This window comes from Rosa chinensis, chromosome 5 (assembly GCF_002994745.2).
Source record: "Rosa chinensis cultivar Old Blush chromosome 5, RchiOBHm-V2, whole genome shotgun sequence".
Taxonomy (NCBI): Eukaryota; Viridiplantae; Streptophyta; class Magnoliopsida; order Rosales; family Rosaceae; genus Rosa; species Rosa chinensis.
This window is the reverse complement of record NC_037092.1, coordinates 4,271,072-4,298,185: the sequence shown is the minus strand read 5'-3', so window position 1 is coordinate 4,298,185 and position 27,114 is coordinate 4,271,072. Positions and strand designations below refer to the sequence as shown.

General features: G+C 38.3%; 2 protein-coding genes, 1 long non-coding RNA gene and 2 pseudogenes across 13 annotated transcripts; 3 read left to right on the top strand and 2 right to left on the bottom strand.

Moving 5' to 3' along the window:
* The first annotated feature begins 6,846 nt into the window (after window positions 1-6,846).
* On the top strand, window positions 6,847-9,009 carry LOC112202953 (UDP-rhamnose/UDP-galactose transporter 2-like). 4 transcript variants are annotated; one of them, XR_005800718.1, is made up of 3 exons: window positions 6,847-7,084; window positions 7,691-7,755; window positions 8,170-8,571. XR_005800718.1 is itself a non-coding variant. In XM_040507228.1 (3 exons), the coding sequence occupies exons 1-3, from the start codon at window positions 7,205-7,207 to the stop codon at window positions 8,900-8,902; spliced, it is 447 nt and encodes a 148-aa protein (XP_040363162.1). In that variant the 5' UTR covers window positions 7,091-7,204; the 3' UTR covers window positions 8,903-9,009. The 4 variants fall into 4 exon arrangements, 1 of the variants encoding a protein (XP_040363162.1); XR_005800719.1 differs by lacking the exon at window positions 6,847-7,084 and adding an exon at window positions 7,091-7,324; XM_040507228.1 differs by lacking the exons at window positions 6,847-7,084; window positions 8,170-8,571 and adding exons at window positions 7,091-7,324; window positions 8,641-9,009.
* Window positions 9,010-9,543: 534 nt separating this feature from the next.
* On the bottom strand, window positions 9,544-12,417 carry LOC112202952 (annotated as a pseudogene).
* Window positions 12,418-14,576: 2,159 nt separating this feature from the next.
* On the top strand, window positions 14,577-15,829 carry LOC121049556. Of its 2 annotated transcripts, XR_005800725.1 has the most exons (4): window positions 14,577-14,697; window positions 14,821-14,974; window positions 15,588-15,677; window positions 15,800-15,829. It is a non-coding gene; the product is annotated as an uncharacterized LOC121049556 (long non-coding RNA). The 2 variants fall into 2 exon arrangements; XR_005800724.1 differs by lacking the exons at window positions 15,588-15,677; window positions 15,800-15,829 and adding an exon at window positions 15,366-15,450.
* Window positions 15,830-16,595: 766 nt separating this feature from the next.
* LOC112202377 (katanin p80 WD40 repeat-containing subunit B1 homolog KTN80.1) lies at window positions 16,596-22,203 on the top strand. Of its 7 annotated transcripts, none has more exons than XM_040507223.1 (15): window positions 16,596-16,748; window positions 16,928-17,044; window positions 17,139-17,325; window positions 17,563-17,678; window positions 17,872-17,984; window positions 18,308-18,371; window positions 18,661-18,801; window positions 19,159-19,215; window positions 19,300-19,561; window positions 19,922-20,047; window positions 20,406-20,480; window positions 20,596-20,708; window positions 21,202-21,318; window positions 21,404-21,472; window positions 22,078-22,203. In XM_040507223.1, the coding sequence occupies exons 9-15, from the start codon at window positions 19,412-19,414 to the stop codon at window positions 22,184-22,186; spliced, it is 759 nt and encodes a 252-aa protein (XP_040363157.1). In that variant the 5' UTR covers window positions 16,596-16,748; window positions 16,928-17,044; window positions 17,139-17,325; window positions 17,563-17,678; window positions 17,872-17,984; window positions 18,308-18,371; window positions 18,661-18,801; window positions 19,159-19,215; window positions 19,300-19,411; the 3' UTR covers window positions 22,187-22,203. The 7 variants fall into 7 exon arrangements, with proteins under 7 accessions (XP_040363157.1, XP_040363160.1, XP_040363158.1 ...); XM_040507226.1 differs by having other exon boundaries at window positions 17,872-17,992; XM_040507224.1 differs by having other exon boundaries at window positions 17,563-17,731.
* LOC112202375 lies at window positions 21,930-26,587 on the bottom strand (annotated as a pseudogene).
* Window positions 26,588-27,114: the final 527 nt, after the last annotated feature.

The window sequence follows — 27,114 nt, the reverse complement described above, 5'->3', positions numbered from 1 at the left end:
TCGCTTTCCTTCCTTTCTCCCATCACCCATATCTTCCTACCCTTTCGATCTCAGATTACCTATCCCTATCTCTCTCTTAATTTTCAAATCTATGATTCCGCACACATTAGGTGCACATCTTCCTCACCAATCAGTATTTTCAACGAAAGTTCGTCGATTCGGTACTCCGAAATCGGTGTTGTATCGTATATCTTACAAAGGCACATCGGCGATCCCGCTGCTGCCTTTCTCGATTCCGTTCTTTTTTATTTTTTTCTTTGGTTACTATTCTGTCTGGCAAGGATTTGCTGGGCAATCTGCTGATGGCAGGTGTCTGGCAAGGATTTGGTTGTCGGAGTCTGAATGGGATCTGGTTTGTTCAAAGCTATTGGTTGCAGTTTTCGTGACGTCTCTGTGTCACGCGGTGGATCAGTTTGTGGCGGTGTCGGCACAAGCTCTTTCCTTCTCCATTGGGTCTGCAATTGAGCAGAACTTGCTGTGGTGTTCTTGCGTTGGGCAGTTTTGGGCATTCTTTGTGATTCCGGCAAACTGGGTGATGTCTCTATGTCACCTGAAGTTTAGACATGTGGCAGTTTTGGCACTTGTTGTGCTTTCCTCCCTAGGAGGGTTTGCTGCCTTGTTGGATTATGATGGGTTGTTAGTCTTTAGAGCAAGTTCACCCGTAGTCAAGAAAAGTCGAGGCGTCGACCAGTCAAGTTACTGTTCACTGCCACTGAACATGGGTTTCCACCCGTTTTCTTTCTTGGTCAAGACTATTCACTGTTCAATTTCACTGGCAATTATTAAAGGAAAATAGAAAATTACGTGTAGCGATCTGAGCCATCCAATCCTTCACCGCTAAATCTCAGCCCTTGAAGCAAATTAAGCTTTGTGTATAAATAGCCCTTGATCTGATCAAGTCTCCAGATCACTCCAGAAGCAACCTGAAGCCTCGACCGGTGAATAGGGAGACTGCGACCCGACGCCGCGATCCGGTCGGTGCTCCACCATCAGGCCACCTCCGGCTGGCCCATTGCCACCGATCTTTTCCTATGGTCGTCGCCGTCACGTTTTCGGTCACTGTTCGCTCAATCGTCGGCTATAGAGGGAGAATCGATAGTGAGAACATTGAAACTTTGCCGGGGGGTTCAGCGAATTCCGACGACTCCGGCCACCGTTTGGGCTGCATGTGGTATGAAAATCGATCTTCTCGTCATCCTCCATATGTCTGTATGATTAATTAGTTTTCGAATTCGATCAGGTTTTAATGATTTCCGTTTCTGGGTTGGTTTCGGCTCCGCCGTGTTCTTCAACGCCGACGACTTCTCTGGCCTTTCTGGGCTTCATTTCTTGCTGGGCTGCACACATATACCAACAATTGAGAAGCTTGTTGAGTTACTGGCGTGAGAATCACCAGTTCATCATCATCCTGGTCTCGGTAAGAAATTCTGGGAAGCAGAATGAGTTGCAGTCGATTCTCGAAGGTAGATTTCTGGGTTGTCTATCGCTGACGTCGGCCACGTCCGGCTTTGGGCCGAGCTGGCGTCTCATTCGACTGGTCATAATTTTAGTCAGGGCTTTGCCTTTTTTCTTGGCCTCGGTCAAGGAAAGCCAAACCTTGGCTGGGCAAAACTACACCGGTGGAGGGATGATTTTCCCCTTGCCCGGTCAACACATCATCAATCCTTGCTGGTGCCTGGTCAAAACTACACCGGTGGACTTGCTCTTATGTCTATCTTGTGTTTGGTGTTTATCTTGTTCTTTTTCTTTGCGTCTTGTATTTCTGTTTGTAAAGTTTTGCTTATTCAATAAAGGTTATCCTTCCACTGCCAAAAAAAAAAAAAAAAAAGCCTTTAGCTGACAATTCGCCCATTGCCTACTCGAGCTATACTCATTTTAACAATCTAGATCAAACAATATATTATGCAACTGGCCTCAGGAAGTTTGTTTTGCTATCGGAGCCTTTATTCTCCTAAGGTCCTTAGTGAGCTCATCTTTCTCTGTAAATTCCCCCAATTTTATGTGTGAAGTCCGGTTACTATTTCATTCATTCTTTTTTTAGTTTTTTATTCTTTATTTTTTGAATAAAGAATAAAAAATAGGGTCCTTGACCCAATGCCCAAATTTAGGTCAAGATACTCCCACTTAACCCAGTAAGAAATTTTTATTCTCATTCACCCATTTAGAGACAAAAAGTCGATTTTGGGCTATGATTAATTAAAAAATTACACACTGCCATTCACTCTCTCTTTTCTTACTCCCAGATCTCTCGCTCTCTCCTCTCTCTCAGTAACGGTGCGTCTCCTCTTCGAGCGATACCGACGAGGTCCGAACCCTGACGTCCACGACCTTGACCTCTTCGTCTTAATCCTCCGATCTCCTCCCTGCATTTGACATTTGAGACGGTGACATCCGCGCATTCTACGCTGGATTTATCTAGCTTCGGCGCCGACTTTGAGCTCCGGCGAGTTCGGTAACAATGACATTGATGCGTCAGTGTGTTCCTTGGTTTGTGTCCGTCGCCGAAACAGGTAGCCTAATCTAAAGTTTGCTACTATTCTTAGGTAAAATTCACTTTATGATGGTATTTTCTGGTGATCTGTTATTGTTAATTACTCCTTGCTTGTTAGATTTGAACAATTTGAGTCGAATTGCATGGTTGTCATGGTGCAGACAAATTCAGATGGGTGTAGAGGCTACAGGTTATGAGATGCCCACACTTGTCCAGATGCAAGCAATTCCGACTGCTTTGGGTGGCAATGCTATTAATGCGTAGGTCCACCACATTGGTAGGCATCTAAATTGGGAGAAGAGGATAGAGCAATTGTGTCTGTATGTCAAGAGAATAAGAGCTTGTTTCCAAAATTGATTGAAATTTTAAGATTTTCTGTGCAGCTATACCTAGGTAGCTTGTTAGATCATGGTATACGACATGCCCATAGTCCATTGGCCGAGGCAAGAAGAAAAGAAAGTATGATTAAATGAGTAATGAACTAATGGGGTAATAGTCGTCTATCTTTCTCGAAACGTCTATTGGGGGGCAATAGACGTTTTAAAATTGATATAATTTCTTCGTTTTTTTCTTTAATCAAAGTTTTATATGTCTAATTTTAGGAAGATTAGTTCATATTCCAGCTACCGAAAGTTCCATTGGGGGGCAATACATGGCTGATAGTCGTCTGTTGGAGGGCAATACATGGCTGATAGTCGTTTATTGGGGGCAATAGATGTCTATTAGGGGGCAATAGACTATTGGGGAAATAGATGTCTATTGGGTGCAAAAAAACTTTCCAGTGAGATTTTCAGCAAATTCCGGTGAGCGATAGCTGGTGACCGGACTCAGGCGGCCGGTGACCGTACTCAGGCGAAGTCTCCCATGGTTTCTCTCTCTCTTTCTCTAAGTAACAAAGGGATAAGGGTAAAATGGAATTAAAAAATTAAAAAACAAAAAAAAAATTTCTTAATGGGGTATTAGGGAAGACCTCCTTAGAGTGTTTTGGGTAAGAGAGAATAAAAAAACTTAGAGTTAATTGATTATAGGTCCATTTCCACCCTACAATATTGGATGCAGTCCACTAACAAAATTTTTACTATTTGTGGTCCACCTAGTCAGCCTACTAGCCAGGTAAGCAAATTCTTTACCTATGTTTATCCCGCAATTTACAGAGCATGCCATTTTAATTTAGGGATTTATAACGTATCCAAAAACTGGGAAAGAGGATTTCACGCCATCTCCCTTCTTCCTAACGTCCGGCCACCCCATTGATCATCAATGTAAACTATCTCCGTCCTAATTGCAAGCCACCGTTATGATTTCAATTTCGGAGAAGAGATTACGGGACAATAATTACTGAGTCGGTTTACATTTCGAAATTAATTTGACGATGGCCGCAGAACAAATCCTACTCGCCTACCTAGTTCCTCCCCTGGGGCTTTTTGGAATTCATCTGGGTACCGCTGTCAGAGGTAAGGTCTGGGTTCTTTCTTGTCTGAATTCATCGGGTGTACAGTTATGCCTCTGGTCTAGGTGTTTGGGTATCTATTGAGTTTGAAATTGGGCATAATCGGATGATGTGTTTGTTTTTTTGTTCTGCTTCTTGCCTGGTGCAGAGGTAGCTTCACTAACAAAGGTAGTAGTTTGGGTGTATTGGGTCTTGTGGAAATCAATGACCTATTTTGTATTTTGTTAATGTTGTTGCATGGTACAGAGGTTGCTTTGGTAATCAAAGGTTTTCTTTTTCTTCAGTATGGCCTTTATCAAATGTTTATCCGATTATGGATCAATTTAACTTTCAAGTTTTGCAGGTGATTTATGGCAAAGAAGGAGTATCCCTATCTAGAGTATAGGTGTGATTTATTGAAGTTTGGACGTGTGATGACGGATGAGCTTAGAGCAGACATAACACAAGAGAAACTAGTTTTGATCCAGAGAACACCATTTGGGAGCTTGTTTATGGCGTATTACAATGGTACATTAATAGAATCTGCTTGCAAAAAATCTGATTTGGAAATAGTGGCTCTCTTGAAGTGTTTTAACCAGCAAAACAAAAGTTTTAATTTTGGGGAGTTCACCGGTACTATAACCAGCAAAGACATCTCTGAGTTGTTTGGCTTAACACTCATTGGGGAAGAAATTAACCTAGATCAGAAGAAGAAGAAGAAAGAGGATGACGGGTTCAGGACAAGACAACTGGGCGGAGTCCCGAGGATGAGCAAGGCAATATTAGAACAAAAAATAAAACATAAAATTCAATCTTCAAGGCTTCACTTACCTGCTAGCTTTGGACAAATATTCCTTGAGCTTTTCTGCATTTACCTGGGACATAAACTTTCCAACCCTCAACCTTCTCACAATTATTTGTTGCGCAACAGTCTGTTTCTTCCCCTTCTTCACAGCTGGTTCTTCCACAACAGCATCACCTATTTCATCAATGATCTTTTCCTTACCTCTTTTGGCTCTAATGTCGCCAATGATATAACCTTCAAGGAATGATGGTTTTTTGCATTATTCTTTTGTCCTCAACTTCCTTGAATTCACATTTGGAATCTCGTCTTTAGGAATGGCTTGCCTGAACAATCCTATCTCCATGCATAGTTTCAAATTTTCCGCACTAAGAGTCTCATTTTTGGCTCGCTCAACCTCAAGCAAATCAACAAACTCTTGAACGCTTTTCTCCAATTCAGGTACATCTTCCTCATTGCTTGAAGGTCCCTCTTGGCTTTCTTCCAAGTAGAATTGGGTCGGTAACAGCTGGAACATCTTGTTGGGATCAAAATCAGTCGCATGTTTTTGTTCTCTTGATTTTGTACCGCTTGTAGTCCCAATTTCAAATAACTGCTTCTCACCACTAGGCATAACATTTGTACTCTGATCCTCATCTCTCTCCTTCACCTGGGATAGTGAATCTTACATTCTGAGTTTATGATCAAGAGTCATGGTAAGCTCATTAAACTCTTACCAGCTGTTTAGGTTACCTCACATTTAGGTTACTTCACTTACCTGCTAGCCTTGAAGTTGAAAGTACCGCTGTCAGAGGTAAGGTCTGGGTTCTTTCTTGTCTGAATTCATCGGGTGTACAGTTATGCCTCTGGTCTAGGTGTTTGGGTATCTATTGAGTTTGAAATTGGGCATAATCGGATGATGTGTTTGTTTTTTTGTTCTGCTGAGTTTGAAACTTGTGTCTAATGTTTTATTTTTCCAGACGGTCCACACTCAATTATACTTTGGATTAAGCTATTTGATTATAATTTTCTATATGGTAGACAAAAATTAGATCTGAATAATAAAACGATTACCTCAATTCAAGGAGTGATTGAAATCTTTACATATGTAGCATATATATGTGTGTGTGTACGTGTGTGTATATATATATATATATAAATTATATCATAATTGTAGACGCTCAAATTATGGAATTAACTGTGGCAGTCATAATTTCAATTGGATTAGACATGAATGTGTTACCTCTATTTAAAAATACTATTTTCAGCTATTACGGTATTAAATAAGGGTATATTTGGAATCCACGAAAATGAAAATTGGCGGTGTTGAGTCAGCAAAATAGAAATGGAAAAGAATCCAACATGGCAGCTGAGTCATAGGACTGCGAATAACAAAAAAAACCAACCGGACTAAATCTAATAATCTGTATGAATTTTGGACTTAGATCTAATTAACTCAAAAACTTAATGGGGTAAGTGGGAAAAAAATCTCTTAAAATGGGGTAAATAGACAAAAACCCTTTTTTTTTTTGCTAGAGCGTCCAATTTGTTCCTGGTAGATGTTTTGCTTTGATCAACCCGCTGACGAGTGTGGGGAAAAACATTAAAAGCCAAAAAGTTTTGGCTAGCAAATATAGCTTTATTGAACATCTCTAAAACTCAAAGCGCAATTTCTCCCATATGCACCAATGCATCCCCTTTTTTATCTCCACCCGTTCCCCACCAAAACCTGGTAGTTTTGGCAATATAAAGACACTCATCATATACTTACCAAAAAAAAAAGAGAACAGTCATCGTATGAGCCTATGAGGGGTATTGCCCGGGCCACTGCTTTCACTAAAAAATCATCTTCCCTGCTTTTGAGCCTTTGAGGGAAATTTTGCTATGCCAATTGTCCAAGTGGTGATCTAATCTTCTTCTTTATTCCTCCTTGTCAATCTATCACGGTCACTATCACTGTCACGGTCGCCTCTCATTAGGTTCAATTTAAATGTACTTAAATTATTATGCATGAAACTAAGGGAAGAAAAAGAAGAAGAATGATGAGCTACTTATTATTATAAGTGTACCAAGTTTCACTCCAAGGTTAAATACCAAAAGAAAAGGAGAAAAGTTTCACTCCAAGCGGAGCTAAGCTTCTAAAAATATAATACACCCCCGGCCCACTTCCTTCTCTATAAAGGCCTCGTAGCTATAACGAACCCTAAACTCCAGAAAAATTCCCAATTTGCGACAATCATGGCATGGTCCAACAACGCGGTCTTTGCTCTCCAAGGCTCCGCTTTCGCATTCGTGATTTTAGCCAACGCTGTATTCTGCACACATATGGGTCGAATCGTGCTAAAAGACTGGGTAGATATGAACGAGAGAGATCTGAAAGGAGGTCGGTTAGGGAAAGATTGATGAGATCAGATCTCAGATATCTTGTATTTCCTTGTTATTTTTCTTTTCCTTTTCTTTTTTTCCAGATTACTGTAATGATATAATTCTTTTTGAGTCTTTCATGGCGATGGAGGCCATGAGAGAGAGAGAGAGAGAGAGAGAACAGTGGTGGTGGGATGTATGGTCTAGGTTGTTGACCGTCGATGAGAGAGCAGTGGTGACTAAGACGGCCGGCGGTGATGTCTGAGCCGATCTCTGATTTTCTTTCTTTTATTATTTATTTTTAAATTTTGTCACATATCCTTATCCAATTTTGTATCAAACAACTGATAAGATTAGAATTAGCTATCTTAACCTCTTACAAATCCAATCCTATTCAAACAGGTTAACTAATCTAATCCTATCTTGTGTACCAAACGTGTTGGTCCGATTAATTTTGTGTTAAAAAGTCCTAGTCTTTACATATTCATTTGTTAATCAACTGTTTCTATTTTCATTTTTTTTTTGTTTTATTCTCTTCAACCTGTTTCTATTTCAACATTGAGGATATGACTCTTATGTGACATTAACTTCTTTGTCTTACATTTGGTTTTTGATTGATTTGCAGCGTTGGATATCCGTAAGCTTCGCAAACGAACCTGAGTACTTCTGGCTTGATGTAATTATAACTACGTAAGTGTTGTGGGGATATCTCATGGCTTAGTTTAGACTGTTCTGTTTTGTACCCTAATTTTATGGGAATGTTGTGTAAGACAGTAAACTTGTCTGGATAAGTATCAAAATCTATCTGATGTTTGGTTTAATTTAGTTTTTTTTTCCTTTTCTTTTCTGTTTTGCCTTGTCTCGATGAGTGAGAGTCCGTCGCGGGAGAGAGTGGGCGATGTCTCGATGTCTCGATGAGACCGAGGTTTTGCAGCGAGACTGGGCGACGTCTGGACAAACCCCAATTAAAAAAAAAAAAAACATATATCTTTTTTTTTTTTGGGCTTCAAAATCTCGGACGGGCTCAAGCCCGTCCTAGTCTGTGAATGGATCCGCCCCTGTTTGCTACAACTTTGACTGAGAGCCACTTCTCTGTTACTGCAGTGGTTGGTTTCATATCGAATGCATCTGGGTACTCAGCATCGAAACATGTTCCTCTTTGGGAACTTATTTGGTTCTCACTTGTAGCCAATGCCTCAATTACAGGGATGAACTTGAGTCTCATGCTTAACTCTGTCGGCTTTTATCAGATATCGAAGTCCGGTGGTCTCTGTGATGGATTGGATTATCCACGGTAAAAATTTCTCAAGGGAAGTCAAGACTGCTGTGGCAGTGGTGATAATAGATGTTGGCATATGTACCGTCACCGATGTTAAAGTTAATGCCAAAGGTTTTCTCTGTGCTTCTGTGGCCATCTTGTGTACATCATTACAACAAATGTCAATAGGTTCATTACAGAAGAAATACTCAGTAGGCTCTTTTGATTGCTTAGAAAGACGGCTCCAAATCAAGCTATCTCCCTTCTCATTCTTGGTCCATTTGTTGTTTACTTTCTTACTGGAAAACTTTTAACAGATTACAAGATGACGTCTGGTGCATTTGCATTCATAATGCTCTCTTGCTCCCTAGCAGTATTCTGCAACATCAGTCGGTACCTCTGCATGGAAGATTCTCAGCCGTGTCATTCCAGGTTTTATTCATTTTAGGCCACATGAAGACTATCTGTGTCTTGACATTGGGGTGGCTTCTCTTTGATTCAGCGCTCACATTTAAGAACTTGATGGGAATGGCTCTTGCAGTTGGCGGCATTATAGTTTACAGTTGGGTTGGAGGCTGAGAAGCAAACTAGGACATCCCTGCTAAGCACTCTCACAAAAGATCTGAAACCATTGAATGAGGGAATTGCGGAAATCCCATTGAATGGTGATGCATGATTCTATTAAAATGTCGGGCGTGGGGATGAGCCTCCCAGCTTGGCTGAGTGACCATCATCTTATAATCATATGAAAAAGATTTAACTCTATATTTTCTTTTGAAGAAAAAAAAGTGACCATCATCTTAGAATCATATGAAAAAGATTTAACTCTATATCTTCTTTTGAAGAAAAATGACTAATTACAGCCAGGAGATGTAGAAACTAGAAACCACATCAACTGGAAAGGTTATGGAGAAAAGAAAAAAAAAACACAAAACACAAATTGCTACTATGCGGGAAATAAACTTAACAGCAGTACTGGACGGATGAAATATCACACACCTGCCGCAATTTTACAGTAGAAATATAAGTTCGTTGAAACTATTTGAGTAGTGTCAATAGAATATGGGCTTTAGCTGCTGGTTATTAGAGATCATACCCCAAAAAGGTTAATATCACATTTTCGTTACTATCTAATACAACTAGGACGCAGACACCATATAAATCTCAAAACACACCCTGCCCAAAACGTCTACATCTATCCCTGAATGTCGTCTGGTACCTGTTCACTTCCCCGCTATTCTTGTAACCGTCACCTGTAATCTGCTTGGCTTCTTGCAAAACTTGATAGAACTCAGATATCTCATGTATGACATCTTCGACTGAAAACAAACTTAAAAGATCTTATTATAATTTTATGGAAAACAAAGGTAACTGAAAACAAACCTCACCCGAGAGGCACACACCACCTCCGCAACCATGTCACTGAAATCCTCTCGCTGACTTCGCAGCTTCTTCTCCCCCCTTGCTTGTTCATACCTGTGGAAAACATTACAAGTCACAAACTAGTTCTCAAAGTGGAAAAATTTGAAACTCAAAGTTACTTTTCAGGCAAGACGTTCTCCATAGCTTCTAACTCTTCAGGTTGTAGTAACATCCACTTTATATGCTTTCTGACCTCTCAGAAGATCCATCCTTTTAGATTGCTACCGACAACACGTGTTAGTCGTTAAAGAAAGTGTCTGCTATCGTACTTACTTGGTATAAAGGTCTTTCAGGCTCCTTTCTCTGCTGCTTGTGAAGGTCAATGACATCAGGTTTCTCATTGCCAGTGGGAGTACTGAGAAGGAAGTGCGGAAGTTTGTTAGAAAAATTGAACCAACTCAGAAAATTACCTCAAGTGCAAATGACCCAAGGAAAAAGGAGTTCTCTCAAAATTACCAGCATGTTAAACTACAAAGGGAACTACAAAATAAGGAACTTTACAACGATATTAAAACAAAATGAAAATGGGAAATAAACAAGGATACCTTGAAAGGCTATCTACAGATTCAATACCATCTTCTAGATCTTTGCCCTCCATCGGTTCTTCCTCTTCTTCCTCTCTCTCCAAATCACCCAAATGCTTTGTCTTATCAACTGGCTCTTCCTAAATTTCAGAAGGAACAGAAATGTAACGTTATATAACATGCAAATGATACAGTCTAATGCCAATTACAACTTTGTAGGCACTAGTGAAACCTGATTGTCCAAATCACAAGCCATACCTCATAATTAGGCTGATCTTGTTGCTGAACACCAAACACGTCTCCATACAATGGTTGGCCATAGTATTAAGAAACCAAAGAAAAGCTGTTAGTGAAAAATCAATAATTGAATAAAGAAGTTTAGATCCCGTACATATGATAGAAATGCCGAGCACTTAAAAAAACTTCTTAAACAGAGGCTTTCCACAGCCACCTACATGATTACCAAAGCTAGCTCCGGCGGGGATGGAGCATTCAGTCCAGGGATTTTCAAATGTGGATATAATGAGGGGGACCATATCTCTGGAATAGAAATACAATACCCAGCATTAACATACAGTTCAAAAACCAGAGCTAAAGAGAAGAAGAGCTTCTTTCAGTTCATATGACAGCAATTCTGGCTTCATCGCTCTTAATATTTCCTGAAAAAAAGAAAAGAAAAAAGGGAACAAAATCAACAACATGAAGTTGCAGTTTCACAAGGAAAAATAGTACAATTATAGAAAAAGGAATTATTTGCTTGAAGTGTTTTCTTCATTTACTTGGTTATGCATGAGTACTCCATCATAAGAATGCAAAAAGACGAGTAATAAATTTTACCAACACCAGAGACATATTCTTGAGCAAGAATATTATTGAAGCACGGATAATACCTCAAACTCTTTCCCTTCATGGTACAGATCACCAAGTGTTGTGAGCTCTGGCATATTTGGTACTTGAAAAAGGCATCATAAAGAGCCTAAAACACAGATAGCCATAATCTTATTAATAAAACATTACGGAAGAGCATTAAAATAAGAGTCCAAAGACTTGATGCCAAATATATTAAAGGCAAACCTGATAATCAATATCTGTTTTGCCATCTTTGGCTGCATACATTCTTGGTGCACTTGCTTCGACTTCTTACTATCTTCTTTTTCAATGTATGCCTGCAGTAGACAAACAAATATCGAAGTGGGAATCTTTAAAAAGTTCAACCCTGCCAGATAAAAGAAGGAAGAGCACAAAAGAAACCACAATTATATTTTAGCATGATGCCAAAGTTGCCTAGATGTTGCATTCAAAACCTATCTAGGTAGAATAATACAGATCAATGTTATGCATGATTGGTTCAAATAATACAGAACAGAAATGCCATTCATGACTACGGGAACTTTTAGAATGGATACTAGCAGCTGTACGAACACGTGTGGATGACCTAATTATAACGAGTTACACAGACAAATTACTTAAATATAACAAGCAAATAGGTGACCTAAATACGAGTAATCAAAATAAAAAGCCCCATGACCAATTTACCTGTCTAATTTTCTCAATTCCAGTTGCAGCAATGAAATCAGGAAGCTGAAACGGTTGTTTTCCGGTACCACGTTTACCCTGCAAAATCAATCCAGTCTGTATGAGATACCAGTAATAGATCTACTCTCAAATCAGCAGTCTAAATATATTAAAATTATAGATGAGCGCCGACACTGAGCATTATGAAAGTTCAAAGCAGATACACCAGCACCTTTAAAATAAATAAAAAATGTACATTATGCTAAGAATATCCCAAAACAGGGGCCCTAATTATGCCTTGATCACGAATCAACACTAGCAGATACATAAAAAGATGAATCAATCAAGGGTGCCTTTTACCAAACTCCTACAAGTCCAGGCTCCACATCGCTCTCCTGCAATAACCACGTCTATAGATATAAAAGAAACCTCATTTACGTGATCTTCCCATACCCTATTTACTAATCCTATCAGGTTAACCATACCCAATTAATCATGCATCCACGTTTTAATAAATAGTTTTAACATGGCAGCGAATCACTAACCTGTAGAAGTTTCCTGTTCTGGCACCAATGCCTTGGCTCCAGTACAGTATTCCGATACAATTTCAGAAAGAAAAGCAGTTGCATCCGACACCTGGAAAGTACATATTAACAGTCAAAACAATCTTAATATCAAAGGTATACAAATGAAGTAGTTGTGTTGGGCCCTTTAACGGAGTAGTTGTAGATTTGGGGCCCAAGTATATCTGAGTGGTATGTGGGAAGCTATATAAACGTTGTGGAACCCTAAAATCCCAGTAGATAGATGTTGGCAAGAATGACGATGTGGTCAAAAGTTTTCTCTCTCAGAGAGGGCTATGCGATGGCGGATCCCTCCTTTCGTGCAAAGGTGGAACTCGCTGTCAAAGCCGCAACTTGTGCATCTTTTGCCATCTTTTTTTTGGGGACGACCCCCTTGCTCGTACGCGTCGTCAAAACGGAAAGGGAGGTCGCCAAGTAAGAATTTCTTCTTTATCATTCATTCATTCTAGATCTAAATCTCTTTCCTTAAGAATTTCTGATAATTATTATTAGTGTTTTTTCAATTTTATCGTTTCTTACTGCTGAATTGATCTATTATTTTTGTGTAATCACACGCAATCTTTAGTTTTCTCTCTTCGGCGGTGGCCTCTTGTTGTTGTTGTTGTTCTGTATTCGTATATTTTGGCTGTTGATGACATTGAAATTAGGCTACTGTTTACTTAGCTTCCATCAAAATTAATACTGAACAAAAAATTCACGAGAAAATAGGAAAGATTAAAGGAAGGACAACCCTAGGACCAATCGATCTTCAATCCGAGCGGGTTGCTAATTCTCATATAAGAATCCGTTTACTATGTTGAAAATTTAATCATGTCAATTGATAAATGAGGCACCTTGAGTCTTGGACCAAAATATCTATGATTTTCATATGATGAATGGGACACCTTATGCGTTGTAACTCTTGCTCTCAATCCTTAACAACTGTATATATTCTGTTGATTTTTTAAACTCTTGCTCTCCCCCTCCCCCCTCTCTCACTTACACCATTGTTTCTGGTTTTATTGCAGGTTTGAGGAAGCCTTCTTCTCTGGAGAGTGGAAAGAGACTGAAGAGAAACAGAGGCCTTAAGCATCCAAGTGAATTTATTTTGCTGTTTTATTTTAAGGGTGCCCTTAATCTAATGTAATAATATGTGAGTAGTTGTAATTATTCACGTATGTCTAATGTAATATGCTGAGTAGTTGTCATTATTCGCATATGTATGTAACCGTATGTCTTCAATGGTCTTATTTTGAGACTCTAAAGTATCACTATTTATATACTACTGAATCTGAATGTTTAAGCATTAGTCCCATATGGAGGTCCTGCACCTATTTCTTTGCAAAATGTTTTGTGTGTGAGTGGAAGTTCCTGCAAGTCTCTCACCAGATCAAAAAAACATCACTCTTCATGTCACAAAAGAAAGAAAAAAGAGAGGTAAACTGGAAAAGCAAATAAAATGAGGAGTACAAGAAAAAAACATTCTTATTAGATCAAGTATGGTTGTTGAAAACCAATCTGTAACTGAATCAATAGAGGGGTCTTCATATTATTTGTTCAGTCTGCTAAGTGGCCGTGCTGTTGTTCAACTATCAAATCAAGGTAGAAAAGAGAACAGGACGACCACACTCTGCCAATATTATCATTTATCATGTTATAGTCCAGACTCCAGAGGTATTTCTGCATAATTAATCGATCCATTCCTAGTTGGAAGCTCAAGTGTTGCTCTGCTACACTAAGAGAAGAGGTCTCTATACACTTTTAAGGGTATCTCCCTCCTGATCCTACCTATCCTTTTACCTATTACTTTGATCTCTTCATTCTATTCCTAACATACTATTGCTTTCACAGGCTGTTGTGCTTGGTCAGGGACTTGAACCTGATGGTTGTATCTGACATTCAAATATATTTGGAAAATCTTATCAGTCGTGGGCTTAGACAGAGGTTAATATTAGAGATAAGGTTTGGAATGGTTTTCCCTCTGTCTTGGGTTTTGGATATTCTGTCGAGAATTTGTTCGACAGTGTCTTACTTGTGTCTGTGATTTAGTCCAATCTGCTTGCACTGGGATGTCAAAATATTGAAATTAGCATAACATCTAGAATTACTCTAGTTTTATTAGAGTTGAGGAATATGTTGACAACGTACTGATGTCTCTTGTCATGTCTTTTCTTTAACATTGGGTTTTCCCAATTGAGATGATAATTATGCTACCAATTGCTTCTGACGTTTATGTATTGCTGAGATTATCAAAGGCAACTTATTGTTACTCTTCTGCCAATCTTCTTCCATCACTTCACAAAAGTATTTATCAATTTTCAAAAAGGAATCTTCTTCTATCATTGATATGGTAATATGGAAGCAACTCTGAATTTGTCTCAAATGTCACCGTGATTAGTTTCTTTTGATTAAATTCACAATTACTGTCATTGTTTGATGTACTTTTAAGGAACTTTATTGGTTTTCATTGTAGGAACTTAATCGAGAAGAACCAGCTGGCATGGCCTGGGTGGGCCTCATTCTGAACGATATGTTCTCGATTCTAGAGGTGCTTTTGTTGTACGACAAGCTGTGAAGGCTCATACTTGGACATTGCCTCGTTTTTTCTATTCTGGTTGTGCAGACAAGTAAGCAACATGTTTATGGGTTTGTTATTACAGTATAGCATTGCTTTTTTACAACATTCGAAGAGTTGACTCCACAGATGGGATGTTCCAATTTTATGCTTAATGCTGCCTAATTGATGGCTACAGTGCTAGATCTTGACCTTTTTTAGATTACATATTGCATAGAGGACTTTGGATGCATTTTGATTGACTCGATGTGTGTGTGTGTGTATATTGTGTTAAATTAGTTTTCTGTTGTATTGGCTATATATAGCTTTTGTTGGAATCATATGTATTATATGCTTGTTTGAACAAAACCAAGGATAGTGACGGTACTAAGCAATGACTTTCCCATGCTGTCTTTTGTTGAGACAGTTCATGTTAATATCCTTTTGTTATATCTTGTTTGCAGGTCCAAAGAATGTAAAGGATAAATTTCTCGTTTATAAATATAGTGCTTCTGAACTTAGTGGGACTAATGACACCATAAAATGGCGGGATGTTCCATCCTTTATGTTGAATGATTTACTTCTGCTTCTCTTCTCGCAAACACGATTTTATGCGTATCCATTTATCAAGTAGTATGTTTTTGTCTATTAGTGTTTGCTATTCATATATTTCACGTTTTTTGCAGATTACATTCAGTCTTCTTTTTTCTTTTGTGATCGCTTTCGTACCAGACACTCTGAGTGCAGCACCTGATAAAGCATCTGTTCTGTCCCAGGTGCCTCTTTTTGACATAAATTTCATGAAATTGTTAAAAAAAAAAAAAAATATTGTGATTTTTTCTTCTTGTTGTTTATGAACCTTGTGTTTGGACATTGCTGCTCATCATTTGAGCTTCAGGTAATGGCAGCCGGAAATGATCCAAATCTTGAGGGCTTTACCATAAGGCCGGCTTGGGATGTACACTAGATGTTAATAGAAGATGCTCTTACTGGAAGGGATTCTATTTCAAGTGGTTCATCAAGTGATTTGGGTTATCTACAGTTGTGCTTGGAAGTGTTTTTTTCAAAGAACGTACGTCTTCCAGTTTATATTAGATAAATTTCTTAAAACTGCAGCATATGAGGTTGGCTTATGCTTTGAATTCTGTTTTTTTAATAGTTGCGACAAATGCTTAACATGTTGCTTCGTCTTCTTGTCACCTAAATCCTAACCCCGGTGCTCCAGTTGCAATGTCATAATGCTAGCATGTTACCCAAGTAGCCTTACATCTAGTCCCATTGAATAAGTTGGTTTTCTATGATTGGTTAATTGGCTGTTTGACGCCTTTTAGGGGATTGCTACTTTTTCTAGTGGATGGTGTCAAATGGGGTTAATCTACAGTATTGCATTTCCTACATTGTTTTCCTTTTGAATAGAAACAACCCTTTATTGTTTTTCATTGGCATTCCTGTAAGGATGGTGTAACATGTGCAGAATATGTACAACGCCTGTCTTCAGAAGTTGATCACCTATTCACCTGCTTCTTACTCACCCACTTGCCAGAGACAAGGTCAGTTTATATTTTTCATTCAGTATAAAGTCAATCTAGTTTGTATTAATTTGTTCTACCTGTGTATTTGGATTATTTTCTTCTACCCCCTCCTTTCCAAAATTTAGTTTTCTGTTTCAACTCCTTTCAGGTCAAAGAATCAAAGAATTAAAGGAGAGGACTATGAGCGTGCTTAGTCCATACTGCCTGGTTGGGTCACATGAGCTTTCGCATGATAGTAACCAAACTGCACAAGCCTCTGAAAGTGGTCCTCTACCACTTGTCTCTCTTTTGGAGTTTGTGAGTGGAATTTATCGGGTAAGTTTGAACTAAAAATTAAATACCTGAGGGCTGAGGAACTGTCTAGTTTTGTATAGTTTAGTTCAAGTTAACAGTTTATATGCTCTTTTATTTTTTATTTTTTACCATCCATGGCTCTGCTTTTGCTTATCCGTTGGACCTCATATGTACTTTCTTTTGTAAATAATTTTTTCCAGAAGGACCCAGAGCAGTTGTCTGGCAATGACGTCTTGTGGACATTTGTGAACTTTGCTGGAGAGGACGATACAAATTTTCAAACTCTTGTGGCTCTCTTGAATATGCTGAGTACCTTGGTGTGTGAAGACGTACATGTTTGAGCTGGTTAATACTTTTAAGCATGCTTTGTCACGAAATAGTTTGATGTCCATGATCATACTTTCATTTCAGGCTTCTAGTCAAGAAGGTGCTGCAATGGTTTTGGAGTTACTTCAGGGCAAAGTGTTTCGTTCTGTTGGGTGGAGCACCTTGTTTGATAGCTTGTCAATTTATAAAGAGAAATTTTAAACAGTCCCTTGCTGGTGCCATGTTACTGGAACTCCCAGAGGGTGATGCTTATTTGAATGTCCTTCAAAAGGTTTGTGTGCAAAAGCTTTTCTGATTAGGTGAAAATCAGCAGCAGACAAAGTCCATGACTTGTTTCAAACTTGTCTCTCTGGTCATGTTTAGTTTACTTCTACCTGTAGCCTACCAACATGAACCTGCCATTGTTAGGTTGATACCTTTTAGCACTCTTCGCAGAGGATACAATGATACATCACTATCTTCTCATTGTTTTTATGTTGAAAGGAATAACTTGTTTTTATGTCTGCAGGTTGTGGATAATGGAAATCCCCTTGAACGAAATATTTGGAAGGATATAGTTTTCCTGATACCGTTTGTGCTTAGCTGTTAGATATTTTGAGCATTAAGCTTTGCCAATTTTGTAAGGTCAGAAGAAGAACGACTTCATGAACTTTCCCCGGCAAAAGTAATGAGCTAATGTCAGTTAGAAGCCATATGTTCTATGTCTATCACCATTTAAATCACACACTCTCTGGAGTAGTAAAATTATATGCTTTTTTATTTTTTATTTTTTTGATCATGAAGCATCTGTTTTCTAATTGATTCGTTGATTATATAGGAGGTATATCACGATGGTGGAAATGTGCCGGGGAATAGAGATCAGTTAATAACCATGTTACTTCCACTAGTGGAACATGTGCTGAATGTCTTCCAAAGCCATTTTCAGTATAGGTATGTAGGTATGGATCTTATATATCTTCTTCGATTCCCCCCTTTCCCTGCCTTATTTTTTCAATAGAAGGGTTGCTGGTGGCAGTATATGTTGAGCCTTGTAAGAGATTGTATCATTGTCAGACCAAAAAAGAAAAAAGAGATCATATTTATGTGGATATTCCCATATGGAATTCAGTTCCGACCTCTAATTATTTGTGATTAGGAAAGGCTGCTGACTGCTGGTACTAATGATTCATGACTATTTGATTTCATTTTGTCCTTGAAGTATTGTTGGTATTGATTGGCAACTTTCTTTGGTTAATCTTACTTTTTCTTTGCAGCTCTTTGGCATCTGATCCCCCTCGTTTTTTGAAGACAATTACAAATGGTGCCAACTGTGGCCCGGTACAAGACATATCTTTGTAATCTAAATGACTTAGAAAGACTCTGAGTTACTTAGTGAGGTCTACTAAATATTATCTTTCTAATTTATTTACTAATGGATATTTCGCCTAGTTTTAGTCTTTTATACTATCTTCTTGGGAGAATTTGTTCTTGATGATATATTATAAATACCATTTTGAAATCTTCCAACTGCCTGTTAGGAGTTTCCAACTTTTTCTGAAAAATAAGATACCGTTGGCCGTTGAATCTGAAACTTTCAGCAGTATGACGAGTCAATTGGATGGTGCAGTGGGTCTCAGTTCTCAAATCAAACCTGTATCAGAAGATAGTGATAGAGAGGCCTGTAAGCAAAAACATTCTGCAGTCAAGAGTGTAGAAGAGAAATTTGAAGCAGTATTATCACTGAAGGGGCCCTCTGATCAGGAAACCAGTAAGTTATGGTTCTTTTATAAAGTCATCTATTTAGAAACCAAACTTAAATATCTTAATCTGTTCTTGCTTATCAAAGCCTTTAGCTGACAATTCGCCCATTGCCTACTTGAGCTATACTCATTTTAACAATCTAGATTGAACAATATATTATGCAACTGGCCTCAGGAAGTTTGTTTTGCTATCGGAGCCTTTATTCTCCTAAGGTCCTTAGTATTGCTTTCTCTGTAAATTTCCCCAATTTTATGTGTGAAGTCCAGTTACTATTTCATTCATTCTTTTTTAGTTTTTTATTCTTTATTTTTTGAGTTTTTAACATTTCTATTGTGAGTAGTGACTTATTTTGTTAATGTTTCAGGAAATAGATCCCTCAATAACAGCAAGGAAGTGAGCCCCGTTAAAGTTGTCAATGGAGGTTTGTTAATGCTTACCTTACTTCTGGTTGTATGTAACATAGTAGTGGATGCAACTTGATTTCTTAAGATTCCACTTTTGGCAGTTGCCGTTGTACCAGGAAGGACTCGCACCCTGGTTGAGAGATTTGAAAGGAGAGAGAGATTTAGTAGCAATGACGATCAAGCAACTGGCGTATTTGGTCCTGTGATACCTGAATGGCTGAATATCAAGCAACCAGCATATCTCGTACTGTGATACCTGAAGATCAAGCAAGTAGCATATCTAGTCCTGTGATGCCTGATGATCAAGCAACTAGCATATGTAGTCCTGTGATACATGAAATGGATAAAGCATTCACCATGCAGGTATCTTCTATTCCTAAACATCGCTTTTCTAAACTGCAACTGTCCATGGTAGTGGCATCGAGAACATTTGAAGTTTCAGTTTCTAATTAATATAGAAGAAGCACCTAATACAAGCTTTAGGCTGAAAACGAACACTTAGTCAGATCATGAATTAATGAAGTTTGTTTATTTTTATCTTTTTGAAACATAATAAAGTTTGTTTATTAAATACTATCGTATATGGTATCGAATATATGAAGTTAGTATACTAGCTTAGACCTTTAGAGAAATGCAGAAGAATAAGAACCTTAATATTAATTGTCATGTGCTTATCGCTACTGTATCAATCTGGAACTTGATCTGTATTTCTTGTTTGGTTAGCGAGAAGAAGAACCTCAAATTTCTGGGAGGCACATGTCATCTGCAAACAATGATCCTGCTGAAGATCTGATGCAAACTCATGATGCATTCCTAAGTACCGTTCAATCCAGCCTGACAAAACTGCAGGTACATATATCTTTTGGTGCATGTTCGTGTCATTTATGAGTAATGACACAACCTGTTACTAAACTTTTCTGAAATACAGGTTTTGTTGAGACTGCAACCTAATAACGATAACTTTACCACATATGCTTGTAAAGTGTTGGAAGCCTGTATTTTGTTTTCAGATTTGCTCCAATCTAGTATTCTATACTAATGCGTACTATTAATGGCATGTGAATTGCTTCATTTATCGTAATGATTTTACGCTGGGCTAATGTATAGGTGCAATGTCATAGTATTGCATATCTTTCTATGCTGTAATGAGTCATATTTGAATTACTTGAATATTTCTCTGTTGCTGCCCCCTTTGTGCAAACTGCAGGTGGTGAGGCATTTTTGGGAACGAAATGATATTAAAGGTGCTATCAGTGCTATCAGAAAGCTGCCAGATCATTCGGTGGGTATTTATTGGATAATTTCGTGTGTTACTTGTACTGATTCCGGTGGTCTTAAAGGTCCGGTGTTTTTCTCTCCATATTTGGTTTTCTAATAATGATCTGATCATGGTGCAGGTACAAGCAGATGTGATTAGTGTTCTCCTGGAGAAAATGGATATTCTGACATTAGATCTCTTTTCTTGTTTGCTGCCTGTGCTTCTGGGCTTACTTGATAGCAAAATTGAGAGGTAACTATTTAATGGATGAGATACTCTTAAGTGTAGGAATTTTTGGGGGAAGTGGTAAAAATCTGACACATGAGAATTGCTACTATGTATGGTTAATAGTGAGTACTGACAGAGGAACGAAATTACTCTGCTAACTGTTTCCAATAATTAAGGACGACTCCATTTTAATATGGGAGTCATATTGTAGCTTCCTAACATTTTTAGATGATATGATTATAGGGAGATTACCTTTGAAAGAAACTAATATTAAAATGAGGCTGTTAGGAGTTTGTCTTTTATACTATTTCTTGGGAGAATTTATTCTTGATGATATATTGTAAATACCATTTTGAAATCTTCCTGACCAATAAGAGTCATGCAGTTTAATACTTGAATTGAATCATGTGCCTGTTGATATGGTCTTCATGATAAAAGGTCTGTCAAATTCCCATGATGGTATTTTTGGTGGTGGATTGTGTTTCTTACAGAAATTTATAATTTTGCAAATGTACAGGCATGCAAATGTGTCATTGGAGATGCTGTTGAAGCTAGTAGCAGTCTTTGGCCCAGTTATACGGTCTACCATTTCAGCACCTCCAGCTGTCGGAGTCAATCTTCAGGCAGAGCAAAGGTATTACCACACACTCTTCTTGTAAGTCGTGAATGAATGTCTCACCGTAAAACAAGTTGTGATTCAATATTTAATCTGATTACAGGCTGGAGTGCTGCAACCAATGCTCTGTACACCTGCAAAAGATCCAGAAAATTCTCCCAGTCTTTGTAAGGTTAGATCCTGACACCAGTGATGTGATAGTAGACTTCTATACTAATAGTTCTATACAATTTTGAGAGTGATTTTGGCTTTCCAACTTGCACTCCACATGTAACTACTTCCAAACCGGAGTGCAAGTGCCAAAACTACTCCGCAGCTTCTTCTAAAGGTAACCTCAATCCACCAGCCTTAAGGATGTCCATGTGGATGGATGTTCACTTATGAGCCCATGTGAGTATAATGGCAAGCAAAATCTAGCCCTTGTATGAGAATTTATTCAGCAGAACTAAGTTCCAAACACAATTCTCCACATGCACACAACCCATTTTGAAGGTGGAATGACCCTTTTGTCTAATGAAATCATGCATTTGTAAAAGTGAACAAACCATACCCCTTCATTTCTGCTGAATAAAAGTTCTGATATTCTGATCTTATTCTGTGCACGTGCAAGTTTTGGAGGTGGAATGACCTTAAGGAAATATTTGTTGCCATTCCTTTTCAATTAGATAGTACAGATGGTACTTATTCGTTTATTGAACATATGGGGGGTCATCTCTGCATACTTATATCACTTTCATTTGGCCGCTCAGAAAGTCTATCCTGTTATTTTGTTTGTAGGAAGGGGGGGCGTGCTGGCATGATGTGCTCTAGAATTGAATCTAATTCTTTAAGAGTCATAACAGATACTGTCTGTCAGAACTGCAAAAAGGTGGCTTGGCTGATATAATGTGTAACAGGATTGCATACACATTCATCCCAAGTTACAGTTCCTATCACAATTGTCTCAATGCTCTCTACCTCCTCTAGTCATACACCAAGTCACTTAATATTGATAGACTAGAGCTCAGGAATTTTGTGAGGCAAAGATTAAAGCAATATCAGTCTTGCCTGAGGAGCTTGAAGACAGTAGTCATCCCTTCCTAGAGTCATCTTCGGCATTACTTAATATTGGTATACTAGAGCTAAAGAATTTTGCCTTATACTGCTGCTCACCAACTTGTCTGCTGCCCTCACCAACTTGTCATGCTCCCTTACACTTCATTTTAGCAGCTTTACCACTTCCCGGGACGTAAATGTATACTTGCTGCACATATAAAGAGAAAAAGGTGTTAAAAGAAATCAAGAAGCAAGTGCTGCAACAGAACCAAAGATGATGCATAACATTTCGTGACAGTTTGACAAGGAGAACAAGACCTGAATAATCCAGATGCTAAGCACTGGTTCTGTAGAACATGCCGAATCCAATACAGTAGAACTATAAACAGAACAAATTCATCAGTATCAGCCATCAGATCTTAATACTATAACACGAATATGAAAACTACAAAATTATATTGCCAACTGCTTATAGGTTTTATACACCATTAAAAGAAAAGAAGGCATCTGAGATGAGTGAAGGGTACATGGACAGTCAGATCATAAGCGGACTTCTATAGTATTACCCTAACCAAAGCATGATCACTTCGAATATCAATTGCAGCCAGAATGCCACTGTTCCAAAAGCACACAACAGGTAAATCATAAGTAGATAAACAATGTTCAAGCATATTCCCAATTTTAATTCCTTAGGCATCCACTAGTTATATAATTTTATTGTGTATAAATCTGTGCAATTCAGTAATCAAATTAATGTTTCGAGCGACATACATGAGAGATTTTCCTTTGAACATTATAGGGGGAGCAACCGCAGCAAAGATGCAGAAGCCAATGTGGATCTGTACGGAAAAGAAAATATAAGTAAAGGGCTATGCTAAAATTCCTGGAGTAAACTGCAAACCTACATTGCAACAAGAAATGTAGGACAGCTTTATCAAATAGAAATCTGAGACAACAAAACCTAATACAAAAAGAAATCTGAGACAACATTACCAGAAACATGAAAAACCATCGGTACTTCAAAGCACTCTCAGACCTGCAAGAAGATTAAATGAAAGAATACCAATCAATAGCACAGCTAACACTATTCAACAGTTAATGCATTATTCCACTTGCTTTCAAAACGTACGCATGCATTAGCATAAATTGTCAGGAGAGAGGAAATTCTACAATGCATGTATTACTTATTTGAAACACATTGATTGATCATAAATAACAGAACATAGTGTCATATTGCAACATGTTCACTCTGAGAACAGTTGCTTCATTATACTCTAACACAATGTCCAAGCTTCAGAGAATTTCTTTGTGGCTTTTTAACAGGGGAATAGTAAAACTGGAGCTTGGTAGTTAACAACAAAAGATATCAACAACCAAATTTATCAACAAGAGAAAGTAATACCTGAACACGCAGTAAAGAGGACGGTACAACAACACATAAGATCCAGGGGCCCCAGCAATGAAATATATAACCGCAAGGAACCAAATTTTCACCCCTATACCAATACGAGGAAATAATCAATTTCACCGAACTCGAAACAGCAGATCCAAAATTAATATTCAAGCAATTGCAGGACAGACACAAAGTATATCTCTGTACTCACCTTCACCCTTAATCCAGGCAGTAGTCACAACTACTATATTCCAGAATAGGCAAGCAACAATTCCTGCATTACATCACCATTCATCAATAAATATCAAGTCTTCAGTATATAGTAGAAAAACTTATTCATACAGTCTACCTGACAATCTAATCATGACAGCAGAAGACAAGTTTTTGCAATGATATATGGATTACAGAATAACAAGAACTGTTAAACATCAGTTATATTATCTTTGACCGTTATAGTTTTAAGGCCATCAAAATTGAGGCCTCAACACCATGTTACAAGGCCAACCATCATGGCACCAACAGCCATGATTTCAACTAGAGAAAACTATAGCCAGCGCATGTATACATCTTTTTTATTTTTTTTCAATTGCATGCAATTACAATCCTGACACATGTTATCAGACAATTTATAAATCAAGCAACAGTTGACATACCTAACCATGTTGTAAATGCAACATACATCACCCTTTGTAAATGAATTGGTATTTCATTTGCAAAATCATGATGGATGAGTGAAAAGAAAGGAGGCCAATTTTTTTCCTCCAGAACAATTCCAGCTGCAAAACAAAACAGAGCATGTCAACACTCTAGGTGATCAACTTTCAGAGGACATCCACTTTCTTAGTTTTCAGGTAAGGTTTTGAACACATTCATTTAACCCCAAACAATGAGAAGACTACTGATATTTCAGCAAAATAAAGGCAAGGCATAATACCTCGTGCTGCAGCATCCTCCTTCTGTTTTACAATCTACATGAAGCACCAAAAAAAAAAAATGAATGTTGAAATTTGTATTGTATGGACCAATAAAGAATTATAATACAAATTTACAGGAACATTTGATGCCATGTTTTTTTTTTTTTTGTAGGAAAGGTAAAGTAAGAAAAAGATCAACAAGAGACAAAAAAAATCTGCTCTAAGAATACTCAAGTAAATATCTCAGAAATCATTCCCAGAAAATTTAGTCCTCACAAGATACTCCTATTCATCTGTAACTAGAGTCACCAAAAAAAAATGCATAATGGCAAACATCAGTGCTCTACATCCTTGATGTTCAGGATAGTTATGAAAATTTTCAGTCTCTTTATAAAAAAATATATAAATAAATAAAAATTTGATAAACAGGTTGACAAACATCAGTGCTCTACAGCTGAGTATTAAATTTCCATGCAATCAGACTTTAGAATTTCTTTCAAGTACCTCTTCACACTTTCTCAGTTCAGCTTCTTTAGCTTGGAGTTCCCTCTCCCTCTTTTTCAAATCCTAAATCAAATAATAACAACTAAAATTAGAAAAACACTATGCCAAATACAAGTAATCTAATTAACAGCCTTTAAATTTAAACTCACCCCACTTCCATCAATAGGTATATCAACGGTTTCACCAATACCATAATTGAAACCAGCACGTTCTGGAGGCAGAGGTGATAGTCTGGAGTTCTTGGCAGGAGCAACGCTTCCATGATTCTGGTCAATACAAATGCATTAGAGCTCAAACAGGTATAGTTTCTATGTTTATACATACAAAACCAACGGCTTTCTCCGTGCCTAATGACTTCACATTCCATGCTACGACTCACCAAAATCGATCTAACAACCAAGGAAAGAAGCATGAAAACTGAAATATTCAGAAAACTATCTTCCAATGAATGTTGTAACATTTCCTTTCAATCTAAATATAAACCTAAGGTGGTGAACACAGAAAAACCAGTTTCTACAAGCAACTCAGATGAAGTCCTGACTGATTATTTTTACACGTAGAGATTTAGATCACAAATTTCTATCGCAAGCTACTGTAACACATATTCAATTACAGAGACTTCAAATCCATGGAGATTCTACCAATTCAAACTGAATAGCTACAAACTTAACACGATTCACTTCAATTTCACTGAGAATCCAAAACTGAAAGGATCGCAGATCTTAAGATGTACTAAATCGCAGCCAAAAATTGCAAAGACTATCTAAAAACCACAAAACCTTTCAAGTCAACCTACCTTCAAATCTAAATTTGACTAGATTCAAAAACCAAATCATCGCATCCAAATACATCACAACCAGAACCAGAAAATTGCAAACGGACCCTCACCGAGAACAGATTGACCTCCTCCTCTTCAAAGAAATCTGAGACAACATTACCAGAAACATGAAAAACCATCCGTACTTCAAAGCACTCTCAGACCTGCAAGAAGATTAAATGAAAGAATACCAATCAATAGCACAGCTAACACTACATTCAACAGTTAATGCATTATTCCACTTGCTTTCCCCAGCCAAACCATCCTTTCTGAGCCGCCTCATCCCTCTCAGCCCGATCTGCCCGCTCCTCATCCCTCTCAGCCCTTGCCTCAGCCCGATCGGCCCGCTCCTCATCCCTCTCAGCCCTTGCCTCAGCCCGATCGGCCCGCTCCTCCTCATCCCTCTCAGCCTTGCCTCAGCCTTCTCGGCCCTTGCCTCAGCCTTCATTGATCTGTCAGGGAGGAGGCAAGGGCTGAGAAGGCTGAGGCTAGGGCTGAGAAAGATGAGGAGCGGACCGATCGGACTGAGGCAAGGGCTGAGAAGGATGAGGCAAGGGCTGATCGGGATGAGGCAAGGGCTGAGGAGGAGGCTCAGTAAGCTCGCACAGGCGCCACCTTCCTTCCATCGGGTTAGTGAAAGAACTTGTATCTCGGTAACCCTATGATGACCCTATATAGGTGGATAACGCGGTTACATTGCACGACAGTTTGGGATTATCTTTTATTTTTTTACTGGGCTTGGGCCTTTGTGCTCTAGTCTTAAATGGAGCGTAAATGAGGAATTTTTGGGGACAGTCATTTGCTTTCTGACAATCTACTTTGGAGTCCACATAATTTCTCTAATCATGCTTAGATGAGTGTTTCGTGAACAAAGAGGATAGCTATTATGGCTAAATACTGATTAATATCGTGTGGTTCGGATCTAAAATCAATTCAATTACTCATTTTCTAATTTAATAAAAAAACAACAAGCAAATCTGTTAGTTTTGTGTTAAGTGAGTCCGTTTATTGGCTGGTGTGTCTCATATGGGGTCTATTTATTATAATGTGGTGTTGAGATGACATGCATAGTCAACTTATGAGTGGGTTCCACTATTAAAAATCTATCAAATAAAATGTTTTTCAACAAGCAACCTAACCATAACTTGTAT

What these genes read in the sequence shown, in the direction of transcription:
- LOC112202953 (XM_040507228.1), top strand. Translation starts at nt 7,205, where the DNA reads ATGGCGATGGAGGCCATGAGAGAGAGAGAGAGAGAGAGAGAACAGTGG. An exon ending in CTAAGACGGCCGGCGGTGAT is followed by an intron (nt 7,325 to 7,690) that starts GTCTGAGCCGAT and finishes ATTGATTTGCAG; the next exon opens with CGTTGGATATCCGTAAGCTT. An exon ending in CTTGATGTAATTATAACTAC is followed by an intron (nt 7,756 to 8,640) that starts GTAAGTGTTGTG and finishes AACTTTTAACAG; the next exon opens with ATTACAAGATGACGTCTGGT.
- LOC112202377 (XM_040507223.1), top strand. Translation starts at nt 19,412, where the DNA reads ATGGCTGAATATCAAGCAACCAGCATATCTCGTACTGTGATACCTGAA. An exon ending in ATAAAGCATTCACCATGCAG is followed by an intron (nt 19,562 to 19,921) that starts GTATCTTCTATT and finishes TTGTTTGGTTAG; the next exon opens with CGAGAAGAAGAACCTCAAAT. An exon ending in GAAAGCTGCCAGATCATTCG is followed by an intron (nt 20,481 to 20,595) that starts GTGGGTATTTAT and finishes ATCATGGTGCAG; the next exon opens with GTACAAGCAGATGTGATTAG.